General features: G+C 37.7%; 1 protein-coding gene across 1 annotated transcript; it reads right to left on the bottom strand.

Annotated features, from left to right (window-relative positions):
• Positions 1–232: 232 nt before the first annotated feature.
• On the bottom strand, positions 233–19062 carry CPB1 (carboxypeptidase B1). The gene is made up of 11 exons (XM_002188835.6): positions 18954–19062; positions 18783–18858; positions 17049–17173; positions 14637–14736; positions 14088–14189; positions 13640–13741; positions 10886–10996; positions 10717–10807; positions 9820–10022; positions 1736–1820; positions 233–493 (listed from the first exon to the last, which is right to left on the bottom strand). Exons 1-11 carry the CDS (start codon positions 19022–19024, stop codon positions 306–308), a joined length of 1254 nt encoding a protein of 417 aa, XP_002188871.4. The 5' UTR covers positions 19025–19062; the 3' UTR covers positions 233–305.
• Between the last annotated feature and the right edge of the window lie 323 nt (positions 19063–19385).

The raw sequence follows: 19385 nt of genomic DNA, 5'->3' as shown, positions 1-19385 counted from the left end.
CAATAAGGCCACCTTTACCTTAGGTTGATTAATCTTGTGCTCCTTTTTCAACCCCCCAACTATGCCAATTGCCTTAATAAAAATATTTTATTTCTCTTGAACTTCTAAAATTTCTCTTGAAAAACTTGTAGGTCTAGTGACCTGTAATGGACTAAGAATATGACTTAGGAACATTAAGTATAGATAGAGAAATAAAAATGTAATTTTTAGGGAATAAAAAAAGGAAGGCATCTTTGCATAAAACCTACTTTAATAATTTTTAGAACTCCATTCTAATACAAGTGCTAATACAAGTACAATACATTCTAATACAAGTGCTCAAGGACATAGTTGGCAATATATTTAACAGCAAGTAAAGTCTCTTCACAGGTTGGCTTTATCTGAGATTCAGGGAGAAGGAAACCATATCTCCCAGTGTCCCGGAGCTCGAAAGTGAAAGAGTACTTGATTCCTTGGTCATAAGCCCAGTCATCAGAGCCCCCTGCAGCAGGGTCTGTTGGTAAAGAAATTAAAGAAAGCTTAACTTGGAAAGAGTGGCTACACATCAAATGAGAAATACTTTGGAGTCGAGTCACATAGCCAGGAATGCAGAAAGAACAGATAAAAAGAAATATTCGGTGAATTGATTGATTTGTCCTGCTCATGGGAGAGCTGCTGTGATTTTAGGCTTTTTCTGAGCTTTGTTCCAGCTGATTTGTGCAAGCAAATGTAAACTAGCTAAACTGCTCCTTCCTTGTCACTATTGTGGGAAAACCATGGGAGAAATGTCTAAGGAACAGGAGAATGGCACGGTTGCATGGGGGTGTTTAGAAACATCTGGTATAAGAAGCAAATGCCCTCTCACTAAGTTACTTTTTGAGGTTCACAGAGATGGGAAAAAATTGCAAATCTGGGATTTCAGCTCCATCTTTTTCTGCTGGACAAATAGTACCCTCCCTTTTCAGTAGATGGTATGATAATAACAGTCTCTTTTGCTAAGGAAGGAGCCTCCAAAATTGCCCAGCATCACCATGACATTTTTAAAGGAAGAGTCTCCAAAAATATAAAAAAAAAAATTGGAAGAAACTGTTTTTTAAAATGTTTGGGAGGGGATGGTTAACTATTTGAGGAAGGAGGAACAGGCAAGAAACAGGAATTAGATTTCATATTTAAGTAAATTAAGAGGTCTTAAATAAGGGAGATATTGAGATAACCTCAACCTGGCTTTTGGCACTGCCAAGGCCATATGCACAGCTGAGTTCCTGAGAAGGATAGAATAATTAGTCATTGCAAATTACAAATAGGATTGTAATTAGTATGTGTCTCAGAATGTAATGCAAATTAAAAGAAATTGGTATTGCTGGAGTAGCTGAAGGATTCACATCACACAGTGGAATCAGAGGACTCACATCATCTTTGACTTGGAGATACTGGAAATGCAGAAAATCTCAGGTCAAGGTTTTTATATTTAAATCTGAGCTGTGTATGATTTAGGAATTAATGCTATGCATGTGAATTCATAAACATTTTACTACATCACTTGACTTTCCAAGGGGTCACCCACTTTGTGGGATCCCTAGGGAGTAAATTATCCCATAATTTAGAAATGACAGGTCCCACATATTCCTCTTCATATATGCATGTGAAGGAAGAAGAGGACTACTTAGAAAGAGGAACAAGAATCACTAGGAAACTGCATTTTATAGCCCTAGTAGTACTTAACAGGGATTGTCAGTATATTTAGGTCAATACTTACAGATTGTTTTTGCTCCTGGACCGTATGTATATCTAGTGTTGTACAAACTGGACAGCTCTTTGGAAGCAGCTCTAGCTATGGAATTCTGTAAGAAAAGAAGAATGATAAATGCAGATTTTCAGAAGCTTTCTGAGTGAATCTAAGCAATTACACTGGTCTATAAACTGAAAAGCCATGCTGGAGAAGCTTTTATTAGAAAACTGTTGTTGACTTCTAAGTATGGCTAGGTGTCAGTAGCTGACAAGGCCCAGCTTGTCCTGGTGCTGTGAAAAGTGCTTGTCAGTGAAGAATTTATTCTCAGAGGTTTAATGGAGTGTGGTCCAGTCTGTCTATGGTCTGTTGCAGCCTGGTGTACAGTCCAGGGGGATTTGGACAGATAAGGGGACAAGAGGTAACAGCACTTTCTAGACTTAGAAGAAGCTTGTGCAAGGTTAAAACTAAAGAAGGAACCTTACTTAGAGATAAGAGAATCTTTGAGAATGGTAATAACTTGGTACAGTAACTTGCAAACATACAATAGCCTTTCTTTCCCTTCTGTTCATGCAGCTATAAACTTAGAGTAGAGTCAGCTCAGTCAGGGGTGTTGAACATTGATACAAGTGGAAACAGATTAAAGTCTTATAAATATTAACATCCAAAAAAGGCATAAATTACCCCGAAACCATATGTAGTCTCATTAATTTCAATTCATTTCCTGTGCACAGAGGGACTCATTCAACTCCCACTGATTCAGTGAGGGTTGGATCAGGCCCATCAATAGTACTATGAAGCTTTGTATGTTTGCATTAAGGAAAATTACAGACTTTTCTTTGGAACGTGTGGCTTTTCCAATTCTTCATTATACAACATGTTGGTAATAAAACTTGAAAACTATTACTAACAGATGATAAATATGAATGATTTTTGAAAGCATATGTTCAGTATAAGCAATGGGTTGCCATATATTTCTTTATAGCTTGCAGCTGAATGGCTTACTATTCCAGGAATTTCCTCAAGCCCTTTCCTTCTCTGTAGGTTACACTCTGGCTTACATCCCGGTGGAAGATATATTGTAAAATATTCTCTGTTCATCCTTATGCTTCAAGTGTTCTTCTGATTTACTCAAAAAGGCATATGGGACAATGTATTTAGAAAATTTTAGTTAACTGAGAGAACTTTCTCAGCTTTTAAAATACAACATCACAACATTTGCATTATCACTGGCAGCCTACACCCTAGCAGAATTGCAAGTTTCCCCCTTCCCAAATATTTGGTTTTGAACATTTTAGAACTATGGGAGTTTGCTCTAGAAATTTGAGGTTCTTTAGCATACAAAGGATATTTAAACAAAACAAACCAAAGCATACTTGAAGTGTGTCTTTCCACCTATAACACTGACTGTGCCTGCCTGAATGTGGGGTTTGGTTTCTGGCCTCTGTATCACACAAAGATAAGCAATTGCAAGGAAGTATGTTGTTACTCTGTATTTCACAGTCTTGGATCCAGAGCAATTGGAGTAACTGAGCTCTCTCCTGTGATCTTCTTTTTTGTTTGGTTTGGATTTTTTTCCTCTCTTTTTTTAATCCCTCAGTAAATTGATTTGTCTAAAATTCATAATAATTTTTAACACATGTTGAGGGAATTGTAGAGGTTGAAGTCTGCTATCTGCTAGAAATGCCATGTTTTCTTCAGCCATCTGTTGTTTATAATGCACACATTTAATCAGCAGCTGAGATTGAGTCAAATCTTCTCTCAATAGCAAATGAATTTTTAAATGTAAACTGATTCTTCCTCTATTCAAATATATGCAAAGTGGAAATAAAATTTGGAAAGATTGTCTGGTTCAATATGCAGACCCATAACTGGTATTTGCTGTCTTTAGTTAACTAAAGTAGGGACAATAGAACAACAGAACTGCTCTGTGGGGCTGTTTGACCCAGGGCATTTGTTCCACCCAGCAGATAAATGATGGCTTTAAATCATACCAGAACACATACCGGAAAAAGTATGTCAGGAAATCTTTCTACCTGAGGGATTTTTTATTGTTGGTCAGGAAGTTGTAAAAACAGAGATTTGTAGAAAGAGCAGTTGAGATTTCCAGCTGTTTAGAGCCTAGAATCCAAATAAACAACTTCCTCAAGCTCTCCAGGTTGGAGATAAAGGTGGTGTTTTAAATGACCCTCTCTAAGTGAAAAACTTGCCTAAGCATTTATGACTTCATCATGAAATTAAGCTTTATCAGAAGTTTTGATATATTTTTGTTTTCCTTTAAATGACTCTCTAACATTTACTGTCTTATTAGATTTGCAGTCCAAAATGTAAAGGTAGAAAAATAAATTTCATCTTTATAGTAACTAATATAATTTATTAATAATATAGTATAAACCAGCAGGAATAATATGTATCAAGTAAATACTTGTGAGTATAAACACAAAATATGAGGAAAATATGTTTGGTTGTTTTGTCAAAATAGCTCAATTACTCAAAGTAATCCTTAAGAAGGAAATAATAGGGAGGTCAATGCAGAGGTATATAAATAGTGCCTTAAGTTTTCCAAAAGGGTGAAAAGTATTTTGGATTTTCAAGACTGTAAGTTGTGTGGAATACGCCTGCAAGGAGAAACATTGTTTTCCTTTTGACCTTTGAGGATACTCTTTGTTATTCAATGATTTTCTACATCTCTTTACGTAATGGGCTTAACTGAATTGTGGTTTGTTTGGAGTTTGTTTGTTTGGGATTGTATACTGTTAAGAATCCCTCTTTTGCAAGGAAAATGCTGCTGAGATTTATAGTAGCAGAGAAACAAGTGGCGCCCTGCAGTCGAAGAAATAACTCCAGAGTAATACCTTGTAACTGGAAGCAGAAATGGCTTTTCAGCTTCTGACTCCCAGCTGAGCTCTCAGAGCTGGTCATTTCAGCAGAAGGCAGCATTTCCTGCGCTCATCACCCATCTGTGTTTACACTGCAATTACCAATATTTCACTTATCTGTGTACAGAGTGCGTGAGCCAGGGAGACAGCAGAGTTGTGTTCTCAGTTGTCATTATCTTATATAATTAACAACTTTCAAACCTAGATTTTTTCAGTTATTAGCTTTTAATGAAAGATGTGGTACTGGCGTCTCTTTCTCACAACATTGGAAGTTTGAACTATCAAGATAAATTATCAGGCTAAGCATATTTTGTGTGTTAATAGGTATTTTTTATGGGAGCATCTCATCTCCCTCATTTTACTCTTGTATCATCAGGGTGGATTTGCCAGGAAACTGTGACCATTTAGAAACACTCCACAGATGTTGATATGCAGCTGCTGTTTGTGGACAACTCCCTTTGCCCTCTCAATCTGAGAGTGGTCTGGAGAAGCCTTTTCACTGCTTGACTGGACCCTTTGCTCTCTTCCCTCACTGGACTGCCAACTGATTTGCTCAAGGCTGAAAACTATTTTCCCTTCACACTGGTCTTTCATGCTTTACTTGTTAAGTAAAGGGACCCTCAACTTCCTTTGTAATGAAAGGCTGAAAATGTGGCTTTGCTAAGTTAGCTTTAGCCAAGTGAATTGAAACTCCAGAGCCTTCTTGTTTTGCCAGTAAAAACAGACTCCCCCTCAAGGGTCCATGACGATGTGTAATTTAGTTCACTGTTCTGTTGTTGCTCATATGCTCCAAGACCCCAGGGAATCCAGGCAGTGAGGACTTCAGTGGAATGATTCTTTTTCTTTACAAGCTTCTTTTTCTATGGCAGTTTCTACAGTGTTTAAGAAATTATTCCCTGGTGAGAGGGTTTCCACTGCAACTCAGTTGGGCCCTACACCTGTTGGAAACTCTTGTCTGTCAGGCAGATTCACACATCAACTTCATCTGGAAGATGCTACTACTAAACACATCCTTTTCACAATTTTAAGACTGCCAGTACATAACAGTTCTGTTGGGGTAAAATCTTGTGGAAGAGCTGTGAAGCAAATTTCAAATACTGCTTTACTGCCCACTTTCCTATTTGTTGTGCTTCCCAGTTGACTTTAACAATATTTAATGTAACAAGTAGTACAATCATAGTAATACAATCTATGCAAAAGTGCAGATACAACAGCATCAAGACTGCAACTCCTCATGGGCTTGTCTGAGTCTCTGAGATGTAGGATTTTTGCTATCCAACCATTCTTAGCCACAGGTCTTCATATGTCTTAAGCATATTCAGGACTTCACAACTAGGCACTAAGTTAAATAATCAGAGTGATACTCACAGTCATGCTATATATTTGAAATTCACTCTTGCAGGCTGCACAGACTCTGGGTATATCCTCACTTTCTAATATGTCCTCTTTTAATCATTCAAGAGGAAGTGAAATGCCAGACCAACCCAATATGGAAAGTGAATTTTGGTGAGTTGAAACAACTCATGCAGCCAGTGTGCATTCGAGTAATACAGACAGGAATTATCTTGGGTTGTAAATGGATGTAATATTCTGCAGCCTGTGAAACTGTACTAACACACCTACATTAATCTGTTAAGTGAGTATGAGCTGGCTGTACACATATATTTGGTGCTGCTTTTAACTGAGAGATGGAATTGAACTGGAAAGGAAGGAAGGGTACAATACACATTCCTCTGCTCTCTCAAACTACAGTTCAGAGCCAATTCAAATACAAACAAGAACTGATAAACTAGATTTGTCTGCTTAAAATGAGGAAAGTCTAATGGGAGGCTAAGGCAAATATATGAAGTGATTAAAAAATATGGGCTGAACTTTTTGTGAGAAGTCTGATTAAATACATGGTTCTTTATTGCAAGAGGACAAAAATGTGAATAGTAAAATAAAGATAGTCTTTTTTGGGGTGTGGAGAGATACTTGTCTTGCCAAGCATATTTTCTTATTGTGAAAAGCTAATGCTTCTGTTTCCTGTAGGAGAGGGATTCAAGTGTGTATTCTGTGTTCAGGGCAGTACATCAGGGTATAATAAAGAATGAGCCAAGAGGATTACAAAGCAGACAAGATGTGATTCTCCAAAAGGAGGACATATTTCTTTAAGGGTGTCATCACAAGAATATTGTGTAACTTCTGAGAAATTCCTGACCTAGATTTTCCTGTCTTGGGTGTATTTATTTTTGTTGTTTGGATAACAGTGAAAATTTTGTGCAGCTCTTAGGGGCACAGAACAACAACCCTGAATAAAGAGAGACAAATTTTGGGAAAATCCTTGTGAGCTGTGGGATTTATAGCCTCACAGATCCTCTTGCATCTCAGGGGAAGAGTGCAAGGTTGTGGGAAGGAAGGGACATATGTGACTTTCATTAAATTTTACACCCCAAGACATGGTTGACGGATAGTTCAAATCCCTGGCTTATATCAGTTACAATAACTTTGAGTTGTTCTGATTTGCTGAGCAGTGCAGTAGAACATAGAGGGGTTCTCTGAGTTCCCTGTTCTATCTAACAAACCAAAGCAGTTTTAGGCCTTCTGGTGATTTCTTGAGACTGTAAACAGAAAACGTCTTTTCAGCCCCAAGGACACACTGTTCACTGTGTGTTCAGGGAAGGAAGGTACAGGCATTCTCTGGACCTTTCTCTTCTGCAGATTTAGTGTCCTTAATCTCAGATTACTCAATTTTTTCACCCTTCTGTACCCCAGACACTGGAATGCGACATAAGCCCCATGGTATTATGTTACCTTTAATTAAATACAAAATGTTATTAATGAGAAGCAGACATGCAAGGTTTTGTTTAAATACATGTCCAGTTGCTCATTGAAAGAGATAAGAAATTGCAGCTATATTTCCTTTAATTTATTAGATATGTCAGGGTAAAAATAACATCTAAGATAAGATAATGGCACTATAAATTTTGCTTCTTCATTTAAAAAATGATTTATGATTATTTTATTTGCCCAAACAATAGCAATTAAAAGTTAAGATTCTCATTCTTCAGCATTTCTCCAAATTCTAAATTTAGACAGAATTTTTAGACATTAAACGCAGCAATTGTCATATACAGTAATTCCTCTTTTTGTAGCTATCTTGTCTCAAGCAAGTACAGTTGTTGATTGAAAATGTTAAATTTTCTTTAGTCACAGCTTAAATGAATGTATCTTAGTTATTTGAACTAACCCAAAAAGCTGCACTTGTGAACCTGACGCACAGCCTGTAGAAGCCAACTTTTCTATTTAATTCACTGACATTGGAGTGTGTAAGGTCCTTTCTTGTGTAATTATCTCAATTACAGGTAATATTGATCAGATGATACTCTGTTCTCATTGTCCAAAGGGACTTTTGGCAACAAGTCTTCCCATGTAAAAATCAGATACTGCGCAGGTTGAGCACCTCTAGGATCCTGCTGTCTCTGTTGGGATCACCAACAGAGAAAATAATTTCCCTCAATTAAGATGCAAAAAGTGCACATAAGGTCACCTTGTCATGGTGGTGAGATTTGTGGTTGCTCTGTGAAGAATATAATTGATATATCTGGTATCAGTGTGACTGATTTAAAATATAGAATAAAGTACTATGGGAAAGACTAATATGCAAAGTGAAATCAAATGGCTGAAGAGGAATATATATCCTGTATTCCTGAGCAATTTAGTTTTTATGCTCTGTGGTAGCAGCAGAATTGTCTTCTATGGCAGGAAAGGGAAGTTTAAATTTTATTGTGTATTAGAATAGAACAGTGACAATATAAAATTTTAATTTAAGTATTTTAAAATCTAGCAAAGGAGATGGTTTCCTTCTTGCTGCTAGGAATTGCTTTAGTAATGAGTTGTCAGTGTACTTTCTCTGTTTAATACTGTGAGAAACACACTGTACTTTTAGTTACATTTCATCACATTTGCTCTTCATTCAAGAAATGGGGGCAGAATTTAATATAAATTTTTGACAAATATGAGCTTTGTGATCTTGACAACAAAATAGCCTTAAGTGTTTAGTGCTGTTTATTACTTTAGACTGAATGGTAATGTGTGAATTATGAAGCTTTTGTGAAAAATGAAGGCAAGATATTACTACCACTCCCTGAATAATTTCAATTACAAAATTCCTGGAATATAAATTAAGAAAACAAAAATCTTAATTTTAATTTAATCTTCTCTTTTAGGCTTAAAAAAAATCGAACAAGAAACTTCACTCTTGGCCCCAGTTTGTATTTGTGTTCAGAAACAAGACATGTATTTGGGAACATTCATAAATCTGTCAAACCTGCACAGCAACACACATTGTTGTTGCCTTGGACTTTTGGCAGCATTGAGGAAAGAGGGGGAATCAAAATGTGTTTGTTTTGTCTTGCTGTGTTGTTTTCCCTGCCAGCAGATTCTAATTGCTAATATGCAGAGAACTGAAGTAATTTTATTATTCATGATTGTTGATTCTTGGCCTATGAAATGTTTAAGGCTTTTTTACACATTTAATAGTTTTAAATTCTCTGTTTTTAAGGATCAAAAAAAATTTTAAATGGCATTAGAGTGTTGCTTTTCTCTGGAATTTATGAACGAGGAATTGTCCTTTAAAATACCACATTCATCGTCTCCTCTTCTAAATAAAATGTCTATGCTTAAATCCAGGCCTCTTGGAAAAGGCCTCAAAACTGAAACTTTTTATGTGTTTTGTATCTGTTTTCAATTATACTTTCGTCAAGATCTACCTCTTTGACTTGACCTTGTACCAACAGGAGTTTCACCATTTTACTTCAGAGATCTTTGCCTGCTGTTGATACCAGTTGAGTTATTTCACAGTTATTGCAATCTGTCAAGCTGCTACCTTGGCTTACAGGCCATAGTGCTTTTAAGTAAAATATTAAAGCTACACCTACAGCAGCCTCTGGAGTCAGCAAGAGGCAGTGCTGCACAGCAGAGTGGATTTCTGGATGGTGTAACTGGAAGACAGAACTGATATTGTGTCAAATTCATTGTGCACATGGAAATTAAGTAAGGCTCTGAAGTTCATCCTGCACTTCAGCTATCTTGAAACCATCATGGTAACTTGCTAAGTCTAACATATTTTCAAAACCTGGCAATATGGATTCTTTACAGATGTTAAAGAAACTGCTTGAAGTTAAAGGTACCTAAATAGCAAGTGATGATTTTTGCTTATTCTTTTCATAAAGTCAAAATGACAAAGAGACTTACCAGTTCCTCATAATCTGATGGCAAATTGTAAGTGTATGAATAAGGAAACAGCAGTAGCTGGGAATAGGAGTGAATAGTCAAGTATGCCTTGATTGTAGAAAGATGTTCACGAATAAAATCAGCCAAAGCCTTGGTCTCCTTTTCAGACTCAGGTGCAGAGCCACAGTAAGTGGCATCACAGGGGTGTTCTGAGGCGCCAATAGCTGAGAAGAAATGTGAATTTAATGAGTACTTAATGAAGAAGTATATTATTAAGAGAGTCATGTTACACATGTTTATAGGTAAGCCTCTGAAATCCTGCTAATACACAAGCCATATCAGAGGAGAGAATACTTTATGGCATACTTAAGATGCTGGGAAACATCCCATAAGCAATGAATAAATGTGGCCTTTACAGAGAATATAGTTGGAAGAACATGAATATGGATGTAAAGACTTATATTATGGGAATTTTTTGGGATATTGATTTGCTTCAGTACTTTACAGTCCTCTCCTTGCATATCTTCTCCATTTCTAAGGCACTTCCATGGAACAAAGTGGAAACCACTCAAAAGGGACCTCTTTTCATGAAAGCAGGTTTCTTTGGTTTCTGTTCCGAACTCATAGCTGTGTGTATGTCTATATGAATATATGTGTATACATGTGTTCAAGTATATATGTATATATATGCACATGTGTGTACAGATATGTTCATAGAAGTCACCATGCTGATGATGCTAGTAGCCAAAGTTTGGCTTTTTTTTTCCCAAAACTGCTCTAAAAATTAAACACAAGCTATTCCACAATGATTCACTCAGGCTGAAGCTGGACCATCAGGTAGGGGAAATCCAATAGTAAAGTATAGTGGATATTGCACCTGTGTGTAATTACTTGCAACTCTTGTTAGGAGACACTTACTGCACCAGCCAGCATCAAAATTCCTGTTGGGATCTGTCCCAATGCAAATGCTCCCGGAATTTTTAGAGCGTGTCTTTCTCCACATGCGGTCCTGTAACAGAATCACAGATGAAAACTTAAAGTTCTGACAGCTGACTTTTCCAACAATAAGAAAGAAGAATGTACTTACTTTTGTCCAAGTGTAAACGTAACCATCAATGTTAAGAACAGGTAGAACATAGAAGTCCAGCTTGTCCAGAAGTGTGGTCATGACAGTATCTTTTCCATAGGTCTCCACAGCCTACTTGGAAAAAAGTAGAAAAAGCTGATGATCTCTTCACAGATGTGTATCTCCTGTGGAGGTCTGGGTCTGGGTCAAGAATTAATGAATGTGGTAGAAAAACTCATCCAGGTCACTCCAGCACATGAGATGGCACCCCTGTGTTCTGACGTGTGCTTAGATTTGCACTGACTCAAACCACACTGCTGTTAGAAATCCATTTTATACTGCTAGATAAATTATAAGATGACATAATGTTGATTTTGGACAGAATAATAAATCACTGGAAAGAGATTTTCATCTACTAGCTTCTTGATTACAGGCAGAATAATACTGCTGTCCATATATATTCCTACATCCTAATACTTTAAAGGTTTGAGTTTAATTTATATGAGAAAAAGAAATAATTATTTCCATTTTTATATCTGTTGTGCAGAAATTTTATCAACTACCAGAATTATAGAGAATATTTCTAAGTAACATCCTAACACATTTCCAATCATAATTCTGTGGATGCATTTATTCATAGGGAGACAGATTTTCCCTGCACTTTTCCAGACACAGATATTGAATAACAAACAGGAACTCCTGCAATATCCTCTATATCCTGATTGTTCATGGTTTGGCACTTGCTATGCTTGTTCACAGATTCATATCAGTGTTGAGAGACCATACAATGATCATGGAAATTTGCTCTAAGTGTGTTGTACCCATGTTTTGTTTACACAGCCATAAAGGGCAACACGGGGCAATGCAATGGAAAAAGGCATTTTTTGTCCTGTAACAGACAAGTAGGAGGGTGGGATATAAAATCTAGAAAAGCAGTTTCAGATAATTTGAAATAATTTTTCCTGGGTTTTATTTTATGCTTATTTTGGTTTTTTATTGTTGTCTGGGTGGGCTTCTCTTTTGAGATACCTATAACAATCCATGTTGCTCATGTTTTTCTCCATTTTTTAAACTTTTGTGTCTAGAAGCAATCCCAAGTGAAATTCTGATGATGCTCAGAGGTCTGCTCTTTAAAGGCACTTCTGCCTATGGACACACTGAGCAGAGGCACTGCTGGTGTCAGGTACAACCATGGATTAAGCGACCAGGCAGTGAAAATGACAGCTGCAGTGACGTGAATTGCTGAGAGAAAAATGGTACCACATACTGTCTGCAGCCTTATTAGGCACTAATGAAATCATATTCCCATTGACTCCACCAAAATGTCACTTCCAATTTCCACTGCTCCCTACACAAAACTGCATGCCTGTCTGATAACACTGAGATTGTACTTGCCACCAAAGCCTCTGCCAGCATGGCTGGCTCATGTAGATTGGCTTTCCTTTCCTTGGGTTTTAGATTCCAGCTGCTGCTTCTGGTGTGGTTTTATTTATTTGTTTGGTTGGTTTTGTTGGTGTTTTTTTCTTACTCTTCCAACAGAAGTTATTACAAAATTTGAGATTCAGTCAGTAAGTTGCTGAATTAATTGATCTGCCCCATCTGAGGAGTAATATACCTGTCTCTGTGAAGATGACTGTACAGCATTTGATAATCCCCACCTGCTTTATATTGGTAGTGAGAAAGAAAATATAAAGGACATAAAATTGTTTAATTTGAGACCTAAAGTATCCCAGACTGAAGCGAAGCTAATTTCACCTGTGCAGCTCTTCCTTTAATATGGTTTCATATTTTAGCACCTTTCTGTACAGCCTGAGGTGGCAGCTCAAAGGGATGTATATGCATTTCCCTCTCCCTGAGTGGAGCCTAGGGAGCTTCATTTACAGTCTTCTTCCTTTCTTGGGTACATTTCCTCAGTGCTGAGCTGCAGGTAGGTTTACATCCTCTCTGTTGCCTTACTGAGTAAAGCAGGTTGCAAGGAATCCACCACCTGGCACTGTAGCAAGTCAGCTGTTCTAAAGTGCATTCAGGTGCCTTCTGATGTGCCCTTGAATTTTCTTATTCCTTATGTCTGTGTACAGAACATGGCTATGTTTGTAGTGTTACTCGAGCTATTTGCTTTTCTCTCACCTTTCTCTGACTACAGGTATAGGTCTCAGATTCAGTCAAAGAAAGAAACTGAGAGTTTCTAGCCAGGCAAAAGCCTGGGAAAGAGCTGGGAAAGAATGTAAATAATTCTTTATCTTTCTTGTTCTCACACTGTTTATAGTTAAGTTCTCTCACTGTGTGTCAAGCACTCTGAACCAATGTTGTAGATTGTTTTCACTTTAGGACCAATGAATTTAACCTTTGCGAAGCTCTGTATAAAAGAGCAGTGTATTTTGAATAAATCGGAGTTTTACTCTCAGCAGCCTTCTGAGTCAGAGTCTTCTCATTCCCGTCCTGCTTCAACAGCGACATACAGGTGCAAAAAAAATTTACAAACTGAGCAACCATTGCAGTTGTCAGTACCTCTTAGACACATTTCAGGTACCTCTTAGACACATTTCAGAACCTCTTAGACACACTTCAGGTTGCCTTAAGCTGCTGAAAGATTACAGGTCCAAGCACAAAGATCTGGTTTAAGTAGTTACACCTTAACCCGCTGAGGTGAGGAGAAGGCAAAAGCAGACACGTATTTAGAGGGAAAAAGGCAGTGGCCTGAGCTCTTTCTTCTCATTTAAGATTTTCATAAACATAGGTTTTGTAAATTATTTTTTCATCATTAAGCTTACTGACCTCTTTCACAAACCACTGGCAGAAAGCAGGGGTGATCCACTCTCTTGCATGGAAACCACAATCCATAAAGATGGCATTCTTATTTGCACCACTTTTTCCCATCTAGGAAAAAAACAACAACAAAAATAACACCACAGGGCTTAAACAAGATAAATTGTATGCAGAACGAGTCAGTTAGCTTGAAGAAGTCAAACTTTATACAAATATGGGATTCCGTGTTTAAATGGAAATCTATGGAGTGCTCCCAACTGTACCTGACCATGACATTCAAGCTAAAAAAAATACTCTTAATAATTTCATTTTTATTGATGTTGATAAACTTCCCCCAATTATTTGATTGGTCTGCATTGTTGATTTATTTTCTGTAGTGTCTCTAAAAGTTTATCTTGTATGTTTGAATGATATATTGCTGTAAATAGGGGAAAAAAAAAAAATTCGAGGCACTTACTTTGAGAAGGTACATTGGCCGTCCTTCATATGTTTTCCCAATTACACTACGAGAGACAAGGTCTGGGTTCTGAGCAGCAATATCAGCAGTCCAAGCAGCTATCTGTTTAATAAAGAGGTAAAATCTAAATCTCTGTTCCTCAGGTTCAGATGGATTAATTTGCAGATTTCAAGCCAGAACAGTCTTTCTGAGCATCTAATGTGGCCTATTATTTAATACAATTTGTAGATTTCCAAGGAGCCACTGCAAAGATGTGAAGAGTTGCATGGCCATGATTACATGTCAGGAAAAATGAGCATGGCTGTGAAAAAAGGAGGAAGGGGTCTTATGACAGGACATGAAGAGCTAGAACTGAAGCAGGAAATGGAATTGAGCTGTTTAGCAGAGGAGATGGGAGAAATAGTGAAAAGGAAAGGAAATTAATAGTGAAGCATCTCAGCTTCACTATTATGTCAATGGTTGGAGCAGAAGAGGAAAAGGGAAGAAGTCTGGAAGCACTTTGACTACAGAAGGTACTAAGCTGCTAATGTGGTAAATTCTAGACTTTACCGTGTCCCAGTCGTTGTACTTCACATAGCTGTGGCTGGCAGAACGAGCTTGGCTGTCAAACTGGGCATCCAGTGCAGCCTGCAGGTTGTCTATCAGAACTCTGCAAGAAGGTACCATGAAAAGTGTGAAGAGAAACATACAGCAATCCAGCAGGAAAGTAAGGCATTTGAAGGTCTGCCCAGCATTTGGGCTGCACTGATTGGGAAAGGAAAGGTGGGCAGGTTGAAAATAAGATATTGGAGTTTCAAGTTTCAACCCGCATCCTGCCTCAGCCTTGCCACAAGAAGGACCAGGGAGCAACAGGCTCCTGCCAATTAGCAGCTGCCTCACTCCCATACTAACAAACCTGCAGGGTGGAAGCAGTTTGGTTCCAGAAAAATGCCAATGTTGAGACAGAGCATGTCTCAAAATGAGTTCTAGGCTGATCTTATGTTGCCAGCTGCTCCTGTCAATAGGAAAAGGGCCTTCTTGAACTTTTGGTACTGGAGGACAGTTAGACTGCAGCAATGTTTCAAAACCAGGCAGCAACCCAGAGATATTTGTCTGATGAAATTCCCTGTCAAGCCAAGCTTCCAAAGGTTAGATGTGGTTTGACAGCTCTATTGCAGGTGGCATTATCCATCCTCCAAGCTACTTTATTGCATGTGAGGTGAGCTATTAAATAGAACACACAATTTCAAGAAAACCTCAACAGCCTGTCTGGATTGGTTGTATCTCTCCTGTTCATTTTTCCCTGGGGCTGACACAAAGGCACAACTTGTCATTGAGCATGCTCTTGAGGACCTTTTGCTTATATTTCAACCTTGGCTATCAAAAAATGAAGTCCTCTTGTTTTTCCAGCGCCTGTCTTAAAACTCTTTCAAATCTTATTCATCCAGGATATGTCCTTGATCATTTGTGATTTGGATAGAGGAACAGGAGGCCCGTTTGTGAAGCACCAGCAGCCTTCAGAACAAATACTGCAAGTGACATGATGTCCTGGCACTGCAGCTGCACTTCAAAAGGATTATAACAGCTTGGGCTGTCACAAGGACAATCCACTGAAGTTTTTCAGGGACAGCTTCCAGACATTCTGGCCTTTTGTTGCAATCAAAAGATTTGTGCATGGACCTGAGGCAATAAATGAATTTTATAGGAAAACTAACACATGTAGAGTAACTCCTTCACTAAAGAGGAAATTCTACTGAAATGGGACTCCTGTACTGTATGTACACTGTGAGATTATTGAAAACCATTTATTCTAGAGTGTTTTTAGATTCTGTTTCTGCAGAGGCATCCAAATCAGACACGATTGACATGAGGCCAGTAAGTTTATGGATGGATTAAGTCTGGCTTGACAGATCATGAAAGTTATCCTGAGAACTCTGATGTCCAGTGAAGGAGTTTGGTCTCGTAACAACAACAGTGGGACTGAGAGACAAAAACTCTACTCTCAGCCAAATGAAATAATAAAAACTTGATCAAATGCTATTGACTTTCAGTGGCTGAGTACATGATGTTGACAGACTATGCTTTACACATCAAAGAAGCCTGATAATGAAGTTGAGCAGAGCAATTCTGCAATGCGTAAAATGGAGTGAAAGGAGAGATGAAGACAGACCACACCTCTCCAGCTCAAAGTGAATTTCTCATCCTCAGTTAATGCTTGCACAGTGATTGAAGATATGAAGTGAAGAATAGGGTCACGCAACTCTTTATTCTCCTTATTCTTCCATTAGTGGTACCAACAACAGTGATTTTGTTTCCAGTGGTGTGCAATGTGGCAGTGTGCTCTGTTCGCTCCACTTGTGCTGCAGTCAGATTTGGTCAGCTCTCTCTTTGGAGACATCTTTGCCATGGATCTGCTATGTGACTTCTGTCAGCCCAAGCCTGTCCTGGGAATCTGTTTTCCATGCTTCCTTGGCCTTTCACCTGGCAGCTATATTCTGTCTGTATTCACCTGTTGGATATTTTTGGCCTAGTCATTGTTCTGCAACTCACTAGTGACCTGCTTATGGGAGCCCTTGAGGCTCACCATTTTATTTTCTGGCTTCAGTTCCCTGTCCATTTCCCTCATCTGGTGTATTTTCTGGCTCTTTCTAGACCTTTGCTGCACTTTGTCTGTAGTAGGAAATATTTCTATTCCCATCCATACTCCTGCCTTGTGTATTGCAGTGAGCTTTCACCTCAGGGAAATTTCTGGTACTGCATCTCTGCTTCCTGTCTCTTCCCTCTATCAACATTTCATCTCACCCTGTCAATGCAGAGTAGTCTATTTGAACTGTCATAGGAAAGCTGAACCCAGTAGATGCATCCATAGGAGGGATGAAGTTACAACAGGAAAATCAGCTGACCAATATGAAAAGCTCAAACACATCCTCCATGGTATTTAGTTCCCTTCTACTCAAAGTACAGTAGTGAGAACAAACTTACTGATATTCCATTCCATTTTCTTTCAAAAGATCTTCAACCTTAAAAGACTTCTCAGCTTCAACTCGGAAATCAACTTGCATTTTTGGCCTTACCAGTGTGACAGAGTCTGGCTGCCAAAAGTCAACCTGAAATGAATACATAGACAAATAAATACATACACGTGGCTGTAATTTTTTAGATTGGTGTATGTGTGCTGGTGAGGTTTTGATTAATATACTGAATTTCATGCCTATCCTATTACACTGATTCAACATTGTTTCCCACAAGTATCAACCTAAATTTTAAATGGAAATTGATTAAGATTTTATTAGGCCCTGCATTTTATATGGCAGAATTCTGGAGATGACAGTGACAATTTCACAAATTGTCTCCAGCATCTGCATTCAGACAGAATTGTGAATATTTTAACTATATTTACAACTTCTTTCATTTTTACAGCTTCTTTCATTTTTTTGCTCAGGATTTTGCCTACAAATGTCAGAGAGAAATTAATTCAATATCAGGGGTGAACTGTATTAATACTTTACATAAATCAGCTGAAAAAGACTGTTGTCTGTATGAGGGCTTTTAAAAGAGATCACTGAAGTTGATATGAGGAACCTGTGCCTTTGAGGATGTTTCATTCCAAGTGGACAAACAACAGTGCTGTTGCTTCTTCACTTATTTTTGCTGAAGTAAGCATCCAAGCCTCTGGATTTAGTGCTCTGTTGAAGGCCAATGGAAACAAAGCTGAGTTGCCAGCCTGATGCCTTTTCACCCTTTCATCTCATGAAGGCAAAAGAAATTTGGGCTGCTTATTCATGAATTATGTGTCATCAAATGAGGTGATTGTTCCAGAATACACAATTACATCAGTCCTGACTGACTGCTTTGTATAACAATGGTAGTTCAGGGATCTTTTCTTAAAAGAAAAAGAAAACAAACAATCCTTTGATACTTCACACTTAAAAGCAAGCATGGTATATATTAATTTCCTTAGTATTGGCAGCACTATTCCAATAGTATGTTGTTCCACAGAAAACTGTTCCAGCATGCTGTAGTAGCCTGTTGATGATAGGTCTCCACATCTGTACTTCATTAAAAATACCATCCTTTCATCCTACAGCTAATGGTGTCTTTTTCACCAACAGCTATTTTACAACATCAAAGCTAAACAGAAATATTGAAAACACATTTGCTGTCTTTGTTGTTTTTCATCGTGTCATTGTGTCATCATATATCTACATCAAGGTCAGTGAGAAACATGCAGCTTAAAGAGAAGGGAAGTTTTAAAGGAAAGTCAGAGAAGAAAAGATAACATGAGAGACTAGAGGCCAAAGGAAAATTCATTTTGCTGGGAGTATAAATTTTTAGAATACTTACATGAGCAAAATGTTTCTCTTGTAATGGTAAAAGTTCTGGTAATTGGAATTTCCATAATTCATCTAATACATTCTTGAAAGTACCTCATACTGAATTCATCCTTTAAGATTTCTTTATTCTATTAATAAATTCTGATGGCACTTTGACATTCAGATTGTGTAAACCAGACTTCTTAGAAGGTATTTGAATGTTTTGTATAGCTCTAGTTTTATCAACTTGTCCTATTCCTTCAAAAGAAACAATACAGCTGACTTGAATGAAACCAAGATCTTTAATTCTGCGGTACAATTAAAAAAAAATGTATCTGTTATTTGAGCAAAAGGAGAAATATTTCCTTCAACTACAATATAACGACTTCCCCAAGTCCTTTACCTCCATGGTGCTGGCAAGGAAATTGAGGATTTCCACCTGCTCATCATTCTGTGGAATCACACGGAACACCTTCTGTCTGTAAGGGAAGAAAAAGATTCGATTTGAAGCAGTTGAAAGCCTTTTGATCATGCAGAAGAAATCACAGATATAGAACTCAATGTCTGTTCTTACCCATCAAAGGAAAGATCCTGCAGGTGAGCAGAAACAGATGCAGCACCTATGAGAACCAAGAGGGCCCACATTTTCTCAAACAGGTTTTCTGTTCTTTTTCTGCTGCTTTTATTACTTGTTTTGACCTTCTTTTTATCAATTATACACCAGAATAACCCACTGATCAACTGACAGTTTACTCTCTTATCCTTGTTTTATTCACATACTATTTATAGTGTGTGTTTTTCTCTACACCTGTGAAAACAGCTGAAAGTCTCACAGAGGCCTGGCTAAAGAATCTTGCTCTTTAAGCTGGATAAACTCTTGATGTGAGAAAGTAAATTTAATTTACTTTGTTACTTTCTGTTTTATGTGAATTTAGATTTTTTTTTTAGTAAAGTGGTTGCTGAATTACAAACTTTATAATATTTTATTGTTACTTTGTGTAATGGT

The sequence above is a fragment of the Taeniopygia guttata genome, chromosome 9 (assembly GCF_048771995.1).
Source record: "Taeniopygia guttata chromosome 9, bTaeGut7.mat, whole genome shotgun sequence".
In the NCBI taxonomy this organism is placed as follows: domain Eukaryota; kingdom Metazoa; phylum Chordata; class Aves; order Passeriformes; family Estrildidae; genus Taeniopygia; species Taeniopygia guttata.
Note: the sequence above shows the minus strand (reverse complement) of the source record. Positions and strands in the feature narration are given on the sequence as shown.